Raw genomic sequence first — 15,779 nt, forward strand, 5'->3', positions numbered from 1 at the left:
TAAACTATATAGACAATAATATGGGCACTTTCCAAAAATCGGACACTCAGACACCCCGTCGTACCTTTTAGGGATTAAAAATGAAGTTTTAGTAGCCCTCAGGGCGTTTAGCCTCAAAAGGTCCAAAGCGGAAGCTTTTGTGATACCTTTTAAGGTATTGAGCCGAAAAAAATATGACGCAGGGAGATAATGTGTTATGTAAGAATTGGTATCTTTTGGAGGAGAAAAAACAGGATCTTGGTACCTCTTAGGGGATCTTAGGGGATCAAAATTTTTGAGCAGTACCCTCGTCCTTCTTATATGGGTGTCCCCCTCCCCTCAAGGTCCACGTTGCCATCTTCACTCACTTCGCAAAACGTCAAATATTGACGTATTTGGTACAGTGGCCGATTGTCACACAATCCACATTTGCCTAATTGTCCAAACCGGGACCACCAAACAAAGTCAAGTACTTACTCAACTAACACCATGGCAGTTATTCGGACTGGCCAACAGAACGGTGAAGTCTTGGAATTTTAAAAGAGAGCGAAGTCTGGAAACTTTGTAAGAAAGAAATAGAGTGTACCTGTTTGCATGAAATGGTTGTGTTCGAATATTTACACCAAACATGATGGATGCAACTGTAATCGATTGTTTACTCAAACTTCACGTTTCAAAATGGTTTTTTTTACTTGAAGTCAAGTTTGGCTGTGGCCATGGGTGTTCCACAAAAGTTAAAACTGCCGATATTGAACGAATAATGTGCGCTACAGTTGTAACCTTCAAAAAGAAACATACAGTAGGCGGAAGGAAAATCGGTTTCGGGCGATATGCACGTGCCGGTAATCGAAGTAAATTTGCATTACATTACAATGTGCCAAAAGCAGCGTCTACTTTGATTTAACTGCAAATGTTTGCAACAGTTAATCATGTGGTCAATCTAAAAGGAAAAAAACATTACAAGTATCCTTAGTGACGAAAAAGGTTTCCATTCGCTTATTTTTGTTCTTGATGAAGGTAGCTGGCCAAGTTCCATGTTGGTTTTACGAATGACGAATTTACAAAAATGTACCACACGTTTATGTCTCTCGACAGGTTAGTTTTTTCGGGCCATGGAAGAGACTTTCGCACATCATAATATAGAGTATGGGCTTTCAGCAAATTTTAGTTTCGACTTCAAATTCAATGTACCAGTGGGCTTTTCATGGTATTGAAATTATCTAAAATTAGCCATTTCGCTTATGAGCTTCGATGAAGGTACTTGTATCGGCCTAAAATATTATTAAACTTGGAGGTTTTGCTAATCAAATTAATGCTTTAGAAACAGCAAGACATGCACTATGAGCTACCCAAAGTATATTGATAGATATCATCGCATTGATCTGTACAAGCAAAAAGAAAATGCACAATTTTCGGCCATTTTCGGCGGCGTCAGGCAGCTAAAATGGCGATTTTCAAACTTTCCTCAATTTCAAAAAAACTAAAGCGCTTCAGGACCTTTGAATGGTATTTTCAACTCACTTCAGAGGTGTTTTGGGCAAAATATGAAGAAATCGAAAATTTCACGACTGTCATCTCATTCTCGGTATTTACAGGAACTGGCTCTTAATATGTTATAGCACTGTTTCTGAGTTAAACCACAGAGAGGTGAAGGCAATTTAATTCACAGTATATAAAGATCTAGACACCATCAACTTTTTATTCAAAAGTTCTCTCTCATGTGTGTTTTCTATTCTCTGAAGTGATATGTTGATGGATTTTAAATTTGTCAATCTCCCTGGAAACTGCATTTCTAAGATGATCATATCTATTCCCCTCCTTAATAACATGAAGGCTAATATTTTCTTTAGCTACAACAGTTCAAGAGAGAAAAATATGAACCCTGTAGATGGACTGCCTGGTTTACCATCAGGTAGGTGTCAAAGGTGGTTTACCTGGAATGCTGAGTCACATTAGTTTATAACCAATATTGCCACTGCAAAGATACTTTTTAACTGTGATATGTATTATTAGCAGCAAGTGACATTGTGGTTGTGAGTTAGATATTTGGTAACATTATTGTTTTGTGCTTTTTAACCGCGCAGCCATGGGCCGAGCGCGGTTCATGGTTTACCCGTGGTTTTTTTTTCGTTTTGTATGCGACCAGAGCCAAGCTTTCACTCAGCCAAATTTTGAGTCACGCAACCTGTGATGTTTACTCGCCAAAAGCTGTTGAAACATTAATAAATCTCATCTCCGATACTGACTTTCGCGGGAAAAAAATTAAAAACCCAGTGTTCGTCAAAAATTATATTTTTCACCAGAAATTTAGCTCGGAACATATACATATTTATATTTGTTTGAATCATCGATGAAATGGCCTTTTTCGGATATTTTTTCCTTCGGGGTCAACAAAAACCTCCGATTACAAAATCACGCCGAACCCACACGTTGCAAAAAAAATCTCTTCGAAACCCTGATTTCGAAGCGATATATCACTTAAGCGTTAATAGCTACCACACATTGGCAGGCGGTAAATCTATTCCTTAACAATCCAGCTTTATCGTGTTAAAATTTCATAGAAATCGAACAAAACCAGAATTAATTAGAATTTTTTTGTGACCTCACTCCCTAGACTTGACCTAACAAAGGAAGCCATGGTCGCCCATAGCAACCAAAAAACACGAACATAACAAAGCTGACGTTTCGGCCAAAAAACTCCAGAATTATCAACTGAGAGCTTAAACTTGAATGGGAACATCTTTTTCAAACTTTTTTCAACTGATTTAGACGAAAGACTGGCCTCAGCGGACTACAAAAAAGACCAAGAGAAAAACAGAACAAGACAGCAGAAAAAGCCGATAATATTAATTCATCACGTGGCTTTCGGCACGAAAACGAAAATACAGCTTACTTCTGGATAAATTCAGTCTTAGAAGCCAGCAACTGGTCCCAAATTACTTTCTGTATCCTTACAAATGTCTTGACTTCTATCTCCGAAAGATTTGGCCGCAATTTTTGAGCAAATAAACATTTCGCCGCGGCGACCGCCATTACGGTGGCTTGCATACTAAATTAGCTAACTTAACAAAATTCTCCCGAGGGGGGAATATGACAAATTTGGTGAGAATGAAAAGTAATGCCAATTTTCTGTCATGTTTTCGATCTGTGGTCACTGAAGTGACCAAAATCGATACATCGGTCGGGATAGGGTTTTTTTTATATGACTTGTGTGACTACTTTGCTAGCCCTTTACTCGTGGAAAACACCAATCAAATTTAATCATGGCTTTTAAGAAAGAAAGCTGTTGTTAATAGTGTTATTATTGTGTCGTTCATATCGTTAATGCCCATACATATCCCGAAGAAAGTTCTAGATTAAGGCCATTACGTCATCGGAGATTTGTCAACGGCTACCACTGATGGTGCAATAATACAGTTTGTGTTGATCAAGTGATGTGATGTCTACAGTAAGAAAAGAATCATCAACGACTGCTTTGGAATGTGCACTGCGTTCCGACGGTAGTGCTAAGCGAACCGTTTCATTTTTAAAGCGCGGTTATAAGATCTAACAGATCTTCTTGTCTTGTCTTAAGTTAACATAGTAGCAATTAATTATACATTTATATTCCTGAACATACTTGTGAAAGGGTGTCAATTTATTTTTATCATTTTCAGACTTCTTTGATAGTCCCTCAAATTCTCAGCCAGATGCTAAAAAGATTATACCCAGGTATGTAGTAATTACATTACCTTGACCCACAACCTAACAACACTCCACATCAGCTCAATACATGTATTGTACCTCACACTGTACATGCATCTTTCTTCTGCAGTTCAAATATATGATAATTTTATTTTCTTCAAACATTTACAGTACTCTTGCACTGAAGGGCTATCCTATATAAATATTTGTTGTTATTATTATTATTAGTAGTAGTAGTAGTAGTATTATTATTAATTGCTCATCTACATGTATATTACATACTCGCAAATTAACTAGCTGCACTGATAGAATGATTTTACTTAACTGGTCGAACATTTTCTATTAGTTAATGTGTAATAGTGGTCATCAATCAAACTAGTGAGACAATCTCAGATAGTGCAGTGTAATTTATGGGTCTGGTGCAGTAGTCCTCACCCCTGCCATTGTCTCCCTTGGTAATCAACTAGACCTTTTCCCCTTTGCAGAATATGAGCAGACAAACACTTGATAAGGCATAATCTCAGCAGTGTATATGTTTCATGTTTATATTTTCTTTCAAGGACCAAAATAACTTACTATTACCATTTGTCAAGAGGGCTTTAAATTTTATTGTGGTGTTTTACATTGAGTTTTGTTCATTACTAAATTAGATAATGTGAAGAAGTAGCAAATTTCACTTTTCATGCCAGCATTTGTAACTTGGTACTTTTGTTTTCTTCTCTAAGGTATGCAACATGATACCATTGTTTCCTCAAAAATATAAGAAAGATGCGTATTTTTGTTTTTCTTGCTGCTGGAGATAAATGTTGATCAATTGACTGAAGTTAAAATTTTGATTAAAAATTGAAGAGGAACCCTTTTGGTTTAATTCAAAACACAAATTTTCATTTCACCGATAAACAAGAACTTATCTAATTATTAAATAGTCACATCAAGTCACAGGATGGTACATTCTTGTTTCATTGCCACCTTTGGTGTTAACCATAACACCACGTCAAACTAATGCACAGCACTATCGATTAATATTACTGAGGGGAGTTTCAATGAGAAGTACTGAAGGTTAAGATTGTTACTTGACCGAGTCACCTCAAAGACTGATGAAATTAATTGGTGGTTTCAGTAAGTGCCACGGAGTCTGCAGCAATAGTTGCGAAGTTTCTTTTGTCACAAATTGACTAGTTTTACATGTAACTAACATGGGAAAGTTTCGGCTGAATATGAACTTTTTGCTCTCTTTCATAGAAGAGGAAATAAACAAGCTGCTAAGGAGAAGCAGTACGTTTCCATTCTTTATTTGAACCTTGGCAAACACACAATAGTTTTAAAACAGCAGATGACATTTCTTTAATCGAGCTAGAGGTGTTTCCAGAAGATATGCAGTCACAGTATTGTTCTTTGCACTAAAAAAGGGAAAACTGATGTTACCTGAAATGTAACTGCTATCCTTGGTCAAAGCAAGAGTGTGATACATCGAGAACAGCGTTTATCACACCAGCGATGCTAGAATGAATGCATCTAACATGTTGTGTTCTACCACAAGGAAAAGCACTTAACAATCGTGTGTAATTCCGTATGAAATGTACCTCTCACCTAACACGCATTCAGCACTGATGCTAACTAATCTGCCCATGTGTTTCAAGCAAATTGCTTTTGTTCTGAAGAGAATAGCTCCACAAGGATAGCAAGAGATTTGCAGAAACATATATAATTTTGTGATGTTGTCAAGAAAGTAACGTAAGTATGACACATTTTGCATAGTGCACACAGGTGCCTTCACCACCCTACCCCACCCTCCACCACAAGGCTAATTGATTAATTGAAATTAATTAATTATACAATCATTAAAGTTTACACCTCATGTGTTAGTATTGTAATGAAACTGATATAGTGATTGCACAAGCTATGATGCACGTGCTAAGATGTATAACGGTTGTATTTGAATGTATACTCGCAAGAGTTCTAAGACTAAGAGACGGTTATATGGTGAGTACGGGATGCGCAATGTACTCGTAATACAGCGTATGTAAGGGACTCACATTATGGAGTGGCCTGTGTGTGTTAGTAGACTTGTCATGTACAAGTAAGCTAAACATTGAGAGTCGAGTAATTAAACCGTTGGCTGTTGGACTCCTTGACTGGAAGTTGTTGTCGCCCGCGCACGTTACATTTGGTGTCAGAAGTGGGATTCGAACCACGACCAAAGTCAGCTGAAGTTCAGGTCAGATCGTTTTGTTTTGGTGTAGATAGTTGTCCTGCGAACGGCTGCTGGGTGGTGGTGTAGTAAAGCTGCACGACGAGATATTTTGACTTGTAGTGGCGTACTGGTTGCTATGAAGCACTTTATGTGGTAGTTGCCGTTGTTTTGGTCGTTAAAAATATATTTTAGGACATTGTTTATTGGTTGCCGTAGTTAGTTGTGGTTGCCGTTAGTTGGTGGCGTGATCCAGGCGACCATTAAAGTTTAGTTTAGTAGCGTTGTTTGAACATTGAGCTCCTTTAGGATGGCAGCGGCTGATCAGAGTTATTGCAAAGTCCAGTTGGATGCAGAAGAAAATTATCGTGGAGAATTCCATGTGGAACAGGACGTCGTGCAGAATTCGACGACTCCGAACGAAAATGGTTACTATTCCTTCGGTCAAGAATCATCAGCTTCGTTTATGTCAGCTCTCCAGGAATTGGCTAACAGAATGGAAAGACATCTTGGGACAACTATCAAGTTCAATTCGAACTGATTGCAGAATTAAATGGCTGGAATACGTCTACAATGGCCATTTACCTTGCCGCGAGTTTGTCAGGGTGTGCACAGGCCGTGCTGGCTGATTTGGACACAAACTCGAGAAGAAATTATCAGGCCCTCAGGGAAGCGTTGTCACTGCAGTTCGGTAACGGTGGAATGATGGAAGTGTTTAGATCACAACTGAAAAGCCACACCAGAGGAAAGGACGAGTCACTTCCAGAACTTGCACAGGCGATCCAGCAACTCGTAAGGCAAGCATATCCAGAAGCACCCCTATCTGTGCGGAAAGTTCTAGAAAAGGACTACTTTGTCGATGCAATAGCCAATACGGATATCCGCTGGAAAATACTTCAAACTAGACCAGGAACAATACAAGAAGCCCTTGCCATAGCTAGCGAAGTGGAGGCATTTCAGATATCTGAACGTCAACGTCTCAGACCAGTCCGACTGACTGCGAATATGGTGGACGCACAAGTTTCAGACAAACAACGTGATTTCCTTGATTCATCTATCAGCAAGATATTGTCCGAAATGAAGGAAGATCGAGAAGAGCAGAGGCGTCTAATGGAGGATTTCATGAAGAAAATTGAACATCCTGCCTGGAATGGAGCACGCTAGCTCGTGGGGCCCAAGAAATGTCGGTGGAGGAAATTGCTGGAACTGCGGCAAGCCTGGACATTTTTTGCGTAATTGCCCAAATTTCTGTTACAACTGGGGAAACAATGGCGGACCGAACCAAAGAGCCTAAGTTCGGTCCCGCATCGTTATCAACGGCTCCTGTATCCAAGAGCTGGTACTCTGTGTGGAAATCAAGATCAGCTAGGACTGTACATCTCCAGTAAGGTAGAGGGAGTGGACGTCAAGTTTCTGGTGGATATGGGTTCAAATATAACAATTTTGAGCCCAGCAGCACTGGAGAAGATCAGTGCACCAAAGCGACCAGTCCTTGAGAAAGTCGAGAACCGTATGATTTTAGCCGATGGCAGTGCAAAACCATTTCGTGGCAAGGGGACATTCAAATTGGAAGTAGAAGGCAAGTGGGCTCTGCAGAAGGTGTGGATTGCAGACATAGAGCTGGAAGGGATTTTGGGTATGGATTTTGTGCGCCGGTATGGTTGTCAGATCATTACAGCTCCTGGAGGCCAGCTGGAACTATTCATCCCCGAGTTGACAAGTGCAAGTGGAACTGGAGCAAAACCGGCAGAAGAGAGGGAGCCTAGCAATTATCAATGCTTGAGGGTGGTAGTCAAGGATACGGTGTTAGTGCCAGCAAATAGTGAAATGATAGCAGCCGCAAAGGTTCTAGACACATGTAATGGAGGTCTGGCAATTCTGGAACCTACATTGGATTTTGTTCAGCACAGCAAACTCTTGGTTGGTAGATCGCTTGTCAAAATGGATGGTCCAATCCCTATTCGTCTTCTCAACCCCACGTCACATCCAAGGCGGGTCTACAAAAACACCCTGGTAGCGCTTTGCAAACCAGTAGATAGCAGAACCAGTAGATGGAGAACCGTGGTTCCGGGACGCTCAGAAGGCAGAGACTGGGGTACGAGTTGCTTGAGAGTGTCAACCAAAAGAATGCGCAAACCAAGAGCAAGATCAGCAGCGATCTCTGCCCGTAGAGTTGGAGGAATTGCTGTGTAGAAGTACGGATGGCTTTAATGATGAACAAATCGGAGTGTTGACTGACTTGCTGAACAAATATCAAGATGTGTTTGCCACCTCTACAAACCCTTTCGGCCACACCAGCATAACCCAGCACAAGATTATCACAGGGGAGTCCAAACCTATCAAGCAAGCACCAAGGCGACTTCCCCTACAACTGAAAGAGAAAGCGGAGGAAGAAGTAGAGAAGATGTTGGCCAAAGGTATTATTGAGCCATCATCGAGTCCATGGTCTTCTCTCATAGTCCTGGTGAAGAAGAAAGATGGAACGATACGCTTTTGCATAGATTACCGAAAGGTGAACGGGGTCGCTGTTAAAGACTCTTATCCACTTCCGAGGATCGAAGATTGTTTGGATGCGCTGTCCGGGTCGCAGTGGTTTTGTACATTGGATTTAGCTAGTGGTTATTGGCAGGTAGAGATGGCAGAAAGGGACAAGGAGAAGACAGCATTTTCCACAGGTTCTGGCCTGTATCAGTTCAATGTGATGCCCTTTGGTCTTTGCAAAGCTCCGGCCACATTTGAGAGGTTGATGGACAGGGTTCTTGTGGGCTTACCTTGGCAAATACTGCTGATTTTCCTGGATGATGTCATTGTGCACACTAAGTCATTTGAAGAGGTCATGAGGTGCCTGTGACTGATTTTTGAATGGCTACAATCTGCTAACCTAAAGCTCAGCCCAAAGAAATGTGTTTTGTTCCAGAGGAAAGTTACCTTTTTGGGCCATGTCGTAGGTGGAGATGGAGTGAGTACTGACCCGAGTAAGACAGAAGCTGTCAGTGCCTGGCCAGTTCCACGTTCAGTTGCAGAAGTTAGGAGTTTTCTTGGCCTCATGTCCTATTATTGCCGTTTCATCTATGAATATGCCCACATTGCTAAGCCACTACACGAGCTGACTGAGAGTGGAAAGGAATTCTCATGGACGGAGGCCTGTGATAAGGCTTTCTGCACTTTAAAGGAGAATCTTGCCTCAGCTCCAGTCCTGGCATACCCAACCCTTGATGACACGTTTATCCTGGATACTGACGCAAGTGGGGTGGCAATCGGAGCTGTCCTTTCACAAGTTCAAAATGGCACTGAAAAAGTGATTGCATACTTCAGCAGAGCATTGAGAAAAGCGGAAAGAAATTGTGTCACACGGCACGAGTTACTTGCTGTGGTAGATGGGATACGCCATTTCCACCATTACTTGTACGGAAGAAAATTCACAGTCCGAACTGATCATGGAGCTTTGCAGTGGCTGATGAACTTCAAAGATTCAGAAGGACAAATGGCACGATGGTTAGAAATCCTGGGTACTTATGACTATGAGGTGGTATACCGTCTGGGAGCCAAGCATGGGAATGCAGATGCACTGTCGAGGAAACCATGCGGTCGTGGTGAGTCTGGATTTTGCGACAGAATCAAGGCAAGGCGTGAGCCTGATGGTGATTCGTTCTGTGGTGCAGTTACAAGGAGTGGAAGTCGGGAATGTAATTTAGGAGCAGGTTCCTCTCAAGAAATGGAACTATGGGTTGATGGAATAACGAGAGAGGAACTACAAAATGAGCAACGATGCGACCCCATTTTATCACCTGTAATAAGCTGGCTGGAATCTGGACAGGGGCGACCTAAGTGGGAGCAAATTTCTTCTCTTTCTCCAGAGCTTAAGGGCTATTGGGCACAGTTTGAGAGACTTATCCTGAAGGAAGGGATTCTGTACTGCAAGTGGAGGTCGCAAGTCTCCGGCAAGAGCAAAGCTTAAAATTGGTCATTTCTAAGAGTCTTCAAGAAAAAGTGTTGTTGTCTCTGCATGACTCAGTGACAGCTGGTCATCTGGGAGTGAAGAAGACCCTGCAGCGTGTCAAGCAGCGGTACTATTGGTGTGGAAGTAGCCGTGATGTAAAGGTGTGGTGCCGAAACTGCCTTAAGTGCTCATCTCGAAGAAAGCCGCAGAAAAAGTTTCAAGCTCCACTACAAGTTTACAATGTGGGGGCACCCCTTGAGAGGCTCACCATTGATGTATTAGGCCCTCTGCCAGAGACAGACCAGGGAAATCAGTACATTTTGGTGGTTATGGATTACTTCTTGAAATGGGTGGAGGCACTTGCCATGCCTGAACAATCTGCAGCAACTGTGGCACATCTCTTGGTCACTGAGGTTATTTGCAGGTTTGGTGTTCCCTTGCAAATTCACACTGACCAAGGACGTAACTTCGAATCGGTGCTGTTTAAGGAAGTTTGTAGGCTTCTGGATATCAAGAAGACTCGGACAACACCCTTGCACCCACAATCAGACGGGATGGTGGAACGACTAAATCGTATGTTGGAGGCTATGTTATCCAAATTTGTCCAAGAAAACCAGCGGAACTGGGATCAGCTACTACCTCTTATGGCCATGGCTTATCGGTCTGCGATACATGCAAGCACTGGCTGTACACCAAACTAGCTAATGTTTGGACGCGATGTCAGGCTACCTGTAGATCTAATGTTCGGTTCTCCTCCGGTTCCAGTCACACCACCAGATTCCACCATCTTTGCCTGGAACCTGAGGGAACAGGTCAGAAAAATACACCAGCTTGCCCGTGACAATTTGGACATTGCGAGCCGACGACAGAATCGATTATATGACCAGAGATCTCGAGCAAATTCTTATCAGAAGGGAGAGAAGGTGTGGTTGTACAATCCTCAGAGAAAGAAAGGCAGAACCCCCAAGCTGCAAACTCCATGGGAGAGTCCCTGGGAAGTTACCAAACAAGTTATGGACGTAGTTTATCGAATCCAGAGGACCCCCAAGGGGAAGCCCAAGTTTGTACACCATGACCGCCTGAAACCATTTCACGAAAGGCACATGTTGAGCCAATGAATTTGGAAGTTGGCCCCGAGAATGCTATTTGTCAAGAGTTACCATTTCAGTCTGATCAAGACATTTGGAACGGTTCATAGTTACATTTAAGTTCCATTTAGGTTTAAGTAAAACATTTTCAACGGTTCAAATTTACATTAGAGTTTTCGGGAAAGATCTTTTTCAAGTTAATGCTTTCTCTGTTGTTGTTGTTTTTTTATTATGTAAAATACCGTTGTTGGCTTTAGGATGACCCTTGATGCGAGGACGCATCTCTATTGGAAGGGGGGAAAAGTAATGAAACTGATATAGTGATTGCACAAGCTATGATGCGCGTGCTAAGATGTATAATGGTTGTATTTGAATGTATACTCGCAAGAGTTCTAAGACTAAGAGACAGTTATATGGCGAGTATGGGATGCGCAATGTACTCATAATACGGCGTATATAAGGGACTCACGTTATGGAGTGGCCTGTGTGTGTTAGTAGACTTGCCATGTACAAGTAAGCTAAAGGTTGAGAGTCGAGTAATTAAACTGTTGGCTGTTGGACTCCTTGACTGGAAGTTGTTGTCACCTGCACGCATTACAGTATGTTAGTGCTGTAGTGCCTTAGCTGATGGCTGCCCCCCTAAACCAACCCAAAAGTGCACTCTGCACTAAAAAGTGCATTAGACTAAAATTCCCGGTAGAAGAGTTAGCAAAACTCATAGATTGAACAAATCAAGAGGCAACCAGAAAACAAAGAATGCTTCACAGTAGTAGTATGGCTGCCAAATTACCCCAGTGAACCCATCTTTATAATTTATTCAAAATGGCCACCAATAGCAGTTCGAGAAAACGTGATGTCACTGGCCACCAGCCAGGTGGAGTAAAGTGGTTAAAGTGGGGTGATAAGGCTAGGGTGGAGCAAGTGGGTGCAAAATGAATGGATTCAAGATGGCTGCCCATCAAAGTTGGAGAAAAGTGGCACCAAAATGGGAGTGGAGGGTTCAGGTTAAAAAAACCAGGAGGCACCACTGAAGGTAGTGCTATCCTCATTCAAGATGGCCACGGCCCATAAATCTCCCCCTCACTGGGTGCTGACATCACAAAAGGGGGACAACCTATGCGATAAACTCCAAAAACTGCAAAATCAAGCGGCGCAGGTGATTACCGGTGCAGATTATTTGACTCCAACAAAGGAAATATTAAATAAACTTAAAGAGAGAAGGAATAAGCAAAAAACCCTGATGATGTTCAAAATTGTCAACAGAACGATGATGTTATTTAAAACATATTTTCTCAGAAAAAGTGGAAGCCTCTGTATACAACCTCAGAACATCACAGGATGATATTGCCGTACCAAGGGCCAGAACGGACTATTACTGGAAGAGTTTCAAGTTTATGGGGGCTAAAATCTGGAATGCACTCCCTAATAATATGAAATCAGAGTTCTCCTTCAAAACTTTTATGAACAAACTGAAATCTCTTGACCTCAGTATTGATATCTAAACTAGCCACTTTTAATATTGTATAAATTAAACATTGATTGTATTTTTCTCATCTTTTCTTATCTATAGTTGCACGGCTTTTGTGAAGAGCAAGAATTGTAAATTTTTGAACAAAACTACCGTAATGAAATAAAGTTTTCTATCTATCTACCTCTATGGGCTGATGTCATTGTAGGGGGGATACCCCCTCCCCCTCTACAGGATGACATCATGGTAGGGGAATACCCCCTCTGTGGGCTGACATCATGAAAGGGGGATGCCCCCTCTGTGGGCTGGCTTCATGGAAAGAGGGATACCCCCTATCGGATGTACTCAGTCCCTTACTCGGCCAACCATTTGGACCAATCAGAGGGTTGTTTTTAGACCATGTGACTCTGCTAATTTGCATATTAACCCTAAATGGTTTGCATCATAACCCCAACCCTAAAATTAGCAGGGAGACAAAGGTGAATGTGGAAAAAAACTTGTGTTTTCAAAAAATCCTAATTTTTATACTCGGGACTTGGTGAAACACAGCAACATGGTCAAGTTGTGCCATTATCCAACGCGTGTTCATTGTGTGAGCTTCGCAAATACCATCTGTCCAAACCCCAAGGGGTGTGAGAACGAGTACCTGCTGTTACCAGTGAATCCCACTTGTTAACTCCATCGCATGGAAGTGCATGATGTTTTGTATCAAAGAACACCCAATACACTGAAAAATTTATAAAGGAAGGAAGGAAGGAAGGAAGTGTGTCGTGAGACATTTGGTCAGACCATGCAGATCACAATGGAGTACAATGAGAGGGACGTTAGTGAGGATGAACAGATAGTGGAAGAAGACAAACACGATGAGGGTAACGAATATGAAGAACAAGAGGATGAATCAGAGGAGGAAGAAAATGACGAACCAGAGGAGGAAGAAGATGAAGAACCAGAGTGGGAAGAGGAAATCCATGGGTAGGCATTCGAAATGGAGTCAAGTTTCAGAAAATTGGAGATTCACAGGAAATGGCAGCAATTATAGCATACAATAGCCTGCTTCCTCTTTACAGAGAAGACTTGAGAGATGTGTTGTTGGAAGATCTGAAATGGATGTGTGCCTTGAAAAAGGACTCCATCTATCGTAGTAGCAACCAGAGATGAATTAATGGAGGAAAAGGGATATGACTGGTTAGAATCCACAGAACTGGCCATTCATGAGAGGCGATTTCTACTGAACAGGCTGTTTAAAGAACAATGGGTTCCTGGAGAGTGAAAACTGCTGATGCTATTTGTCATAATTGAAAGAATACACACTTTCAAAGATATGCTTTAACAGTTTCATTAAACACCTGTATTTACATGATTTAGTGTTGTTTCATGGGTTGTAGAACTCCAATATACCCTGGTTCATCTTTTAATACATTAAAACGAAACGTATTTCCTCTGGGGTTTGTGGGTGATGGTCCACCACTAAATACCCATAGGGCTGAGCAGTGGCTCGTTCCTACAGAGGCATAAAAAGTTTTGCATCACCCATCCAACGTTGCCCCAATGTTTTAATGTAACGGGTGTCAGCTGGATTTCAGGAGGAGCCATAACAGTACAAGGCTTGTCGAAAACATGCACTGTCTCCAATGTCATCTCGAAAATAGGTGACTGCATCCTGTATCAGTTTGGACAACCATGTGGTCTTTCCACTCAAGGTGGGTCCCACGATTTGCATGCTGCCTGGTACACGAAAACATGGGTCGTAGGTCTTGCTCATACCCATTCCACTCTGCAAGTTGGCTTCTAACCAGGGTAAGGAGGGTGTGGTACTTGTCTTGGGTGTCAGCTCACCGGACATGTAGGGGCCAAGTTACAGGGATTGAGAGTCTGATCACTTAGGACAAGTCCTTTGATGGCAGAGTCTAACATCTTAACAACTGAAGATTTTACCACACTGGCAAGAGTAGTGGGTCTTGTTATGAACACTTGTCACATACCGTTTAAAATCACCCATATGGGAAAATGTCAGTGAACACACAGCACAAGTTCGTTTCATTGCGATGTCTTCTAGCTGGTAATGGTCGTAAAAGATGCCAGCACTTCAGCATAAATACATTTTTTAACTCATATACAATCTGGGAATTCACCCACTACCACCATCACCAATGCCATACCAACACCAACACCACCATCAACTCTGCCACCACTGCCAGCAACACCAACACCACCAACGCTACTGCTGCCACCGCCACCACCGCAGCCGCCGTCAATGCAGTGCGCTGCCGCCGCCATTAGCACCGTCGTCAACGCCAACTCAGCGCACCGCCACCTCCGCCACTGCACGCAGCGGCTGCATTGGTGGAGTTGGTGTTGGTGGCAGAACTTTACAGGGGGATGTTGGTAAGAGAAATGCATTAAAATAGACAAAATGATACAAAAACAAAACATTTCTGCAAAGGAAACAGTTTGTGGCCTCTGTAGAAGAAATTAATGTACACAACTGGGCAAGCTTCAAATAAGACTAACAGAGAGTAACATTCACCAACAAGAGCACATTCAAGAAGAATTTACCAAGAGTATGATGTTCAGTTGAGGGGGGGGAATCATGCAAAAGTCACTGGTACCAGTTTTCAACACACTCTCCAATGATTGCGTTCATCAATCAAGGTTCAGAGTTAAAAGTTCAAAGAATCTTATGTGATAAAATCAGTTTAAGAAGTCTGTCTCAGTCAGAGTTCTCCATAACAACTGGGACATCCTCATCCCTCACTATTTTAATAAGAATATTTGCCCCCTGGGTCGACACCTTTAGAGTCCAGTTTCATATCTAAAAGGCAGAGCCTCTGCATTGAGTGTCTCCATTCCCACACTGGGTTGTTGAATTACCAGATTTTACTCACACTACTGCACTTTGAACTTGACCATCTCGGCAAGGAAGTAATCAGCTTGTGCAAGGTGACCCAGCAGTCTTTGAATCTTGCTGTCTTTTAAACACGCAATATATCCTACTTGCACCTGTACAGAGTGAGTTTGCTCTCTTAGAGCAGCAATGGCATTCTATTCTGATCTAGGATTCACTGTAAGAGCCATGCTTTTCTTGTAATTGTTCAGGGTTGAATCATCCAAAAGTCACAACATGGTTAGACTACAAGTAGAACCAGAACCAGAACCCAAATCAAGTGCTAGGAAACAGCTTATACACATTTGTCCAGCCATTTCATTACTCTGTCATTTTGTATGTTATGAATGTACTAGTGTTGCTTTGTAATGGTATCTTTATAAGAAGTACTCAAACTATGTATAGCATATAAATAGGTGTAAAAATAATTTTATTTGCCTGGTCTATTCATGAGTTTAACTTGTACACCCTTTGACTCGTCCAATATTCAATGGCATTTGCTGCCTCAAAACCTATTTCCTGAACACTCGCACTTAGGTCAAGTT

At 41.9% G+C, this 15,779-nt stretch overlaps 1 protein-coding gene and 1 pseudogene across 4 annotated transcripts in view; both read left to right on the forward strand.

The window, feature by feature from the left end:
• LOC110060524 (zinc finger protein 830-like) overlaps positions 1-15,779 on the forward strand; it is a 103,355-nt gene that overhangs the window by 52,492 nt on the left and 35,084 nt on the right. For all 4 annotated transcript variants that reach the window (XM_020767312.2, XM_089284941.1, XM_089284940.1 and 1 more), the window contains 2 exons: positions 1,830-1,891; positions 3,636-3,690. In XM_020767312.2, the coding sequence (XP_020622971.2) occupies positions 1,830-1,891; positions 3,636-3,690 (117 nt within the window). The remainder of the gene's footprint in view (positions 1-1,829; positions 1,892-3,635; positions 3,691-15,779) is intronic.
• Positions 11,117-13,736, forward strand: LOC149115458 (uncharacterized; annotated as a pseudogene).

The sequence above is a fragment of the Orbicella faveolata genome, unplaced genomic scaffold, assembly GCF_042242905.1.
Source record: "Orbicella faveolata isolate gen_17 unplaced genomic scaffold, um_ofav_v1 contig_13, whole genome shotgun sequence".
In the NCBI taxonomy this organism is placed as follows: domain Eukaryota; kingdom Metazoa; phylum Cnidaria; class Anthozoa; order Scleractinia; family Merulinidae; genus Orbicella; species Orbicella faveolata.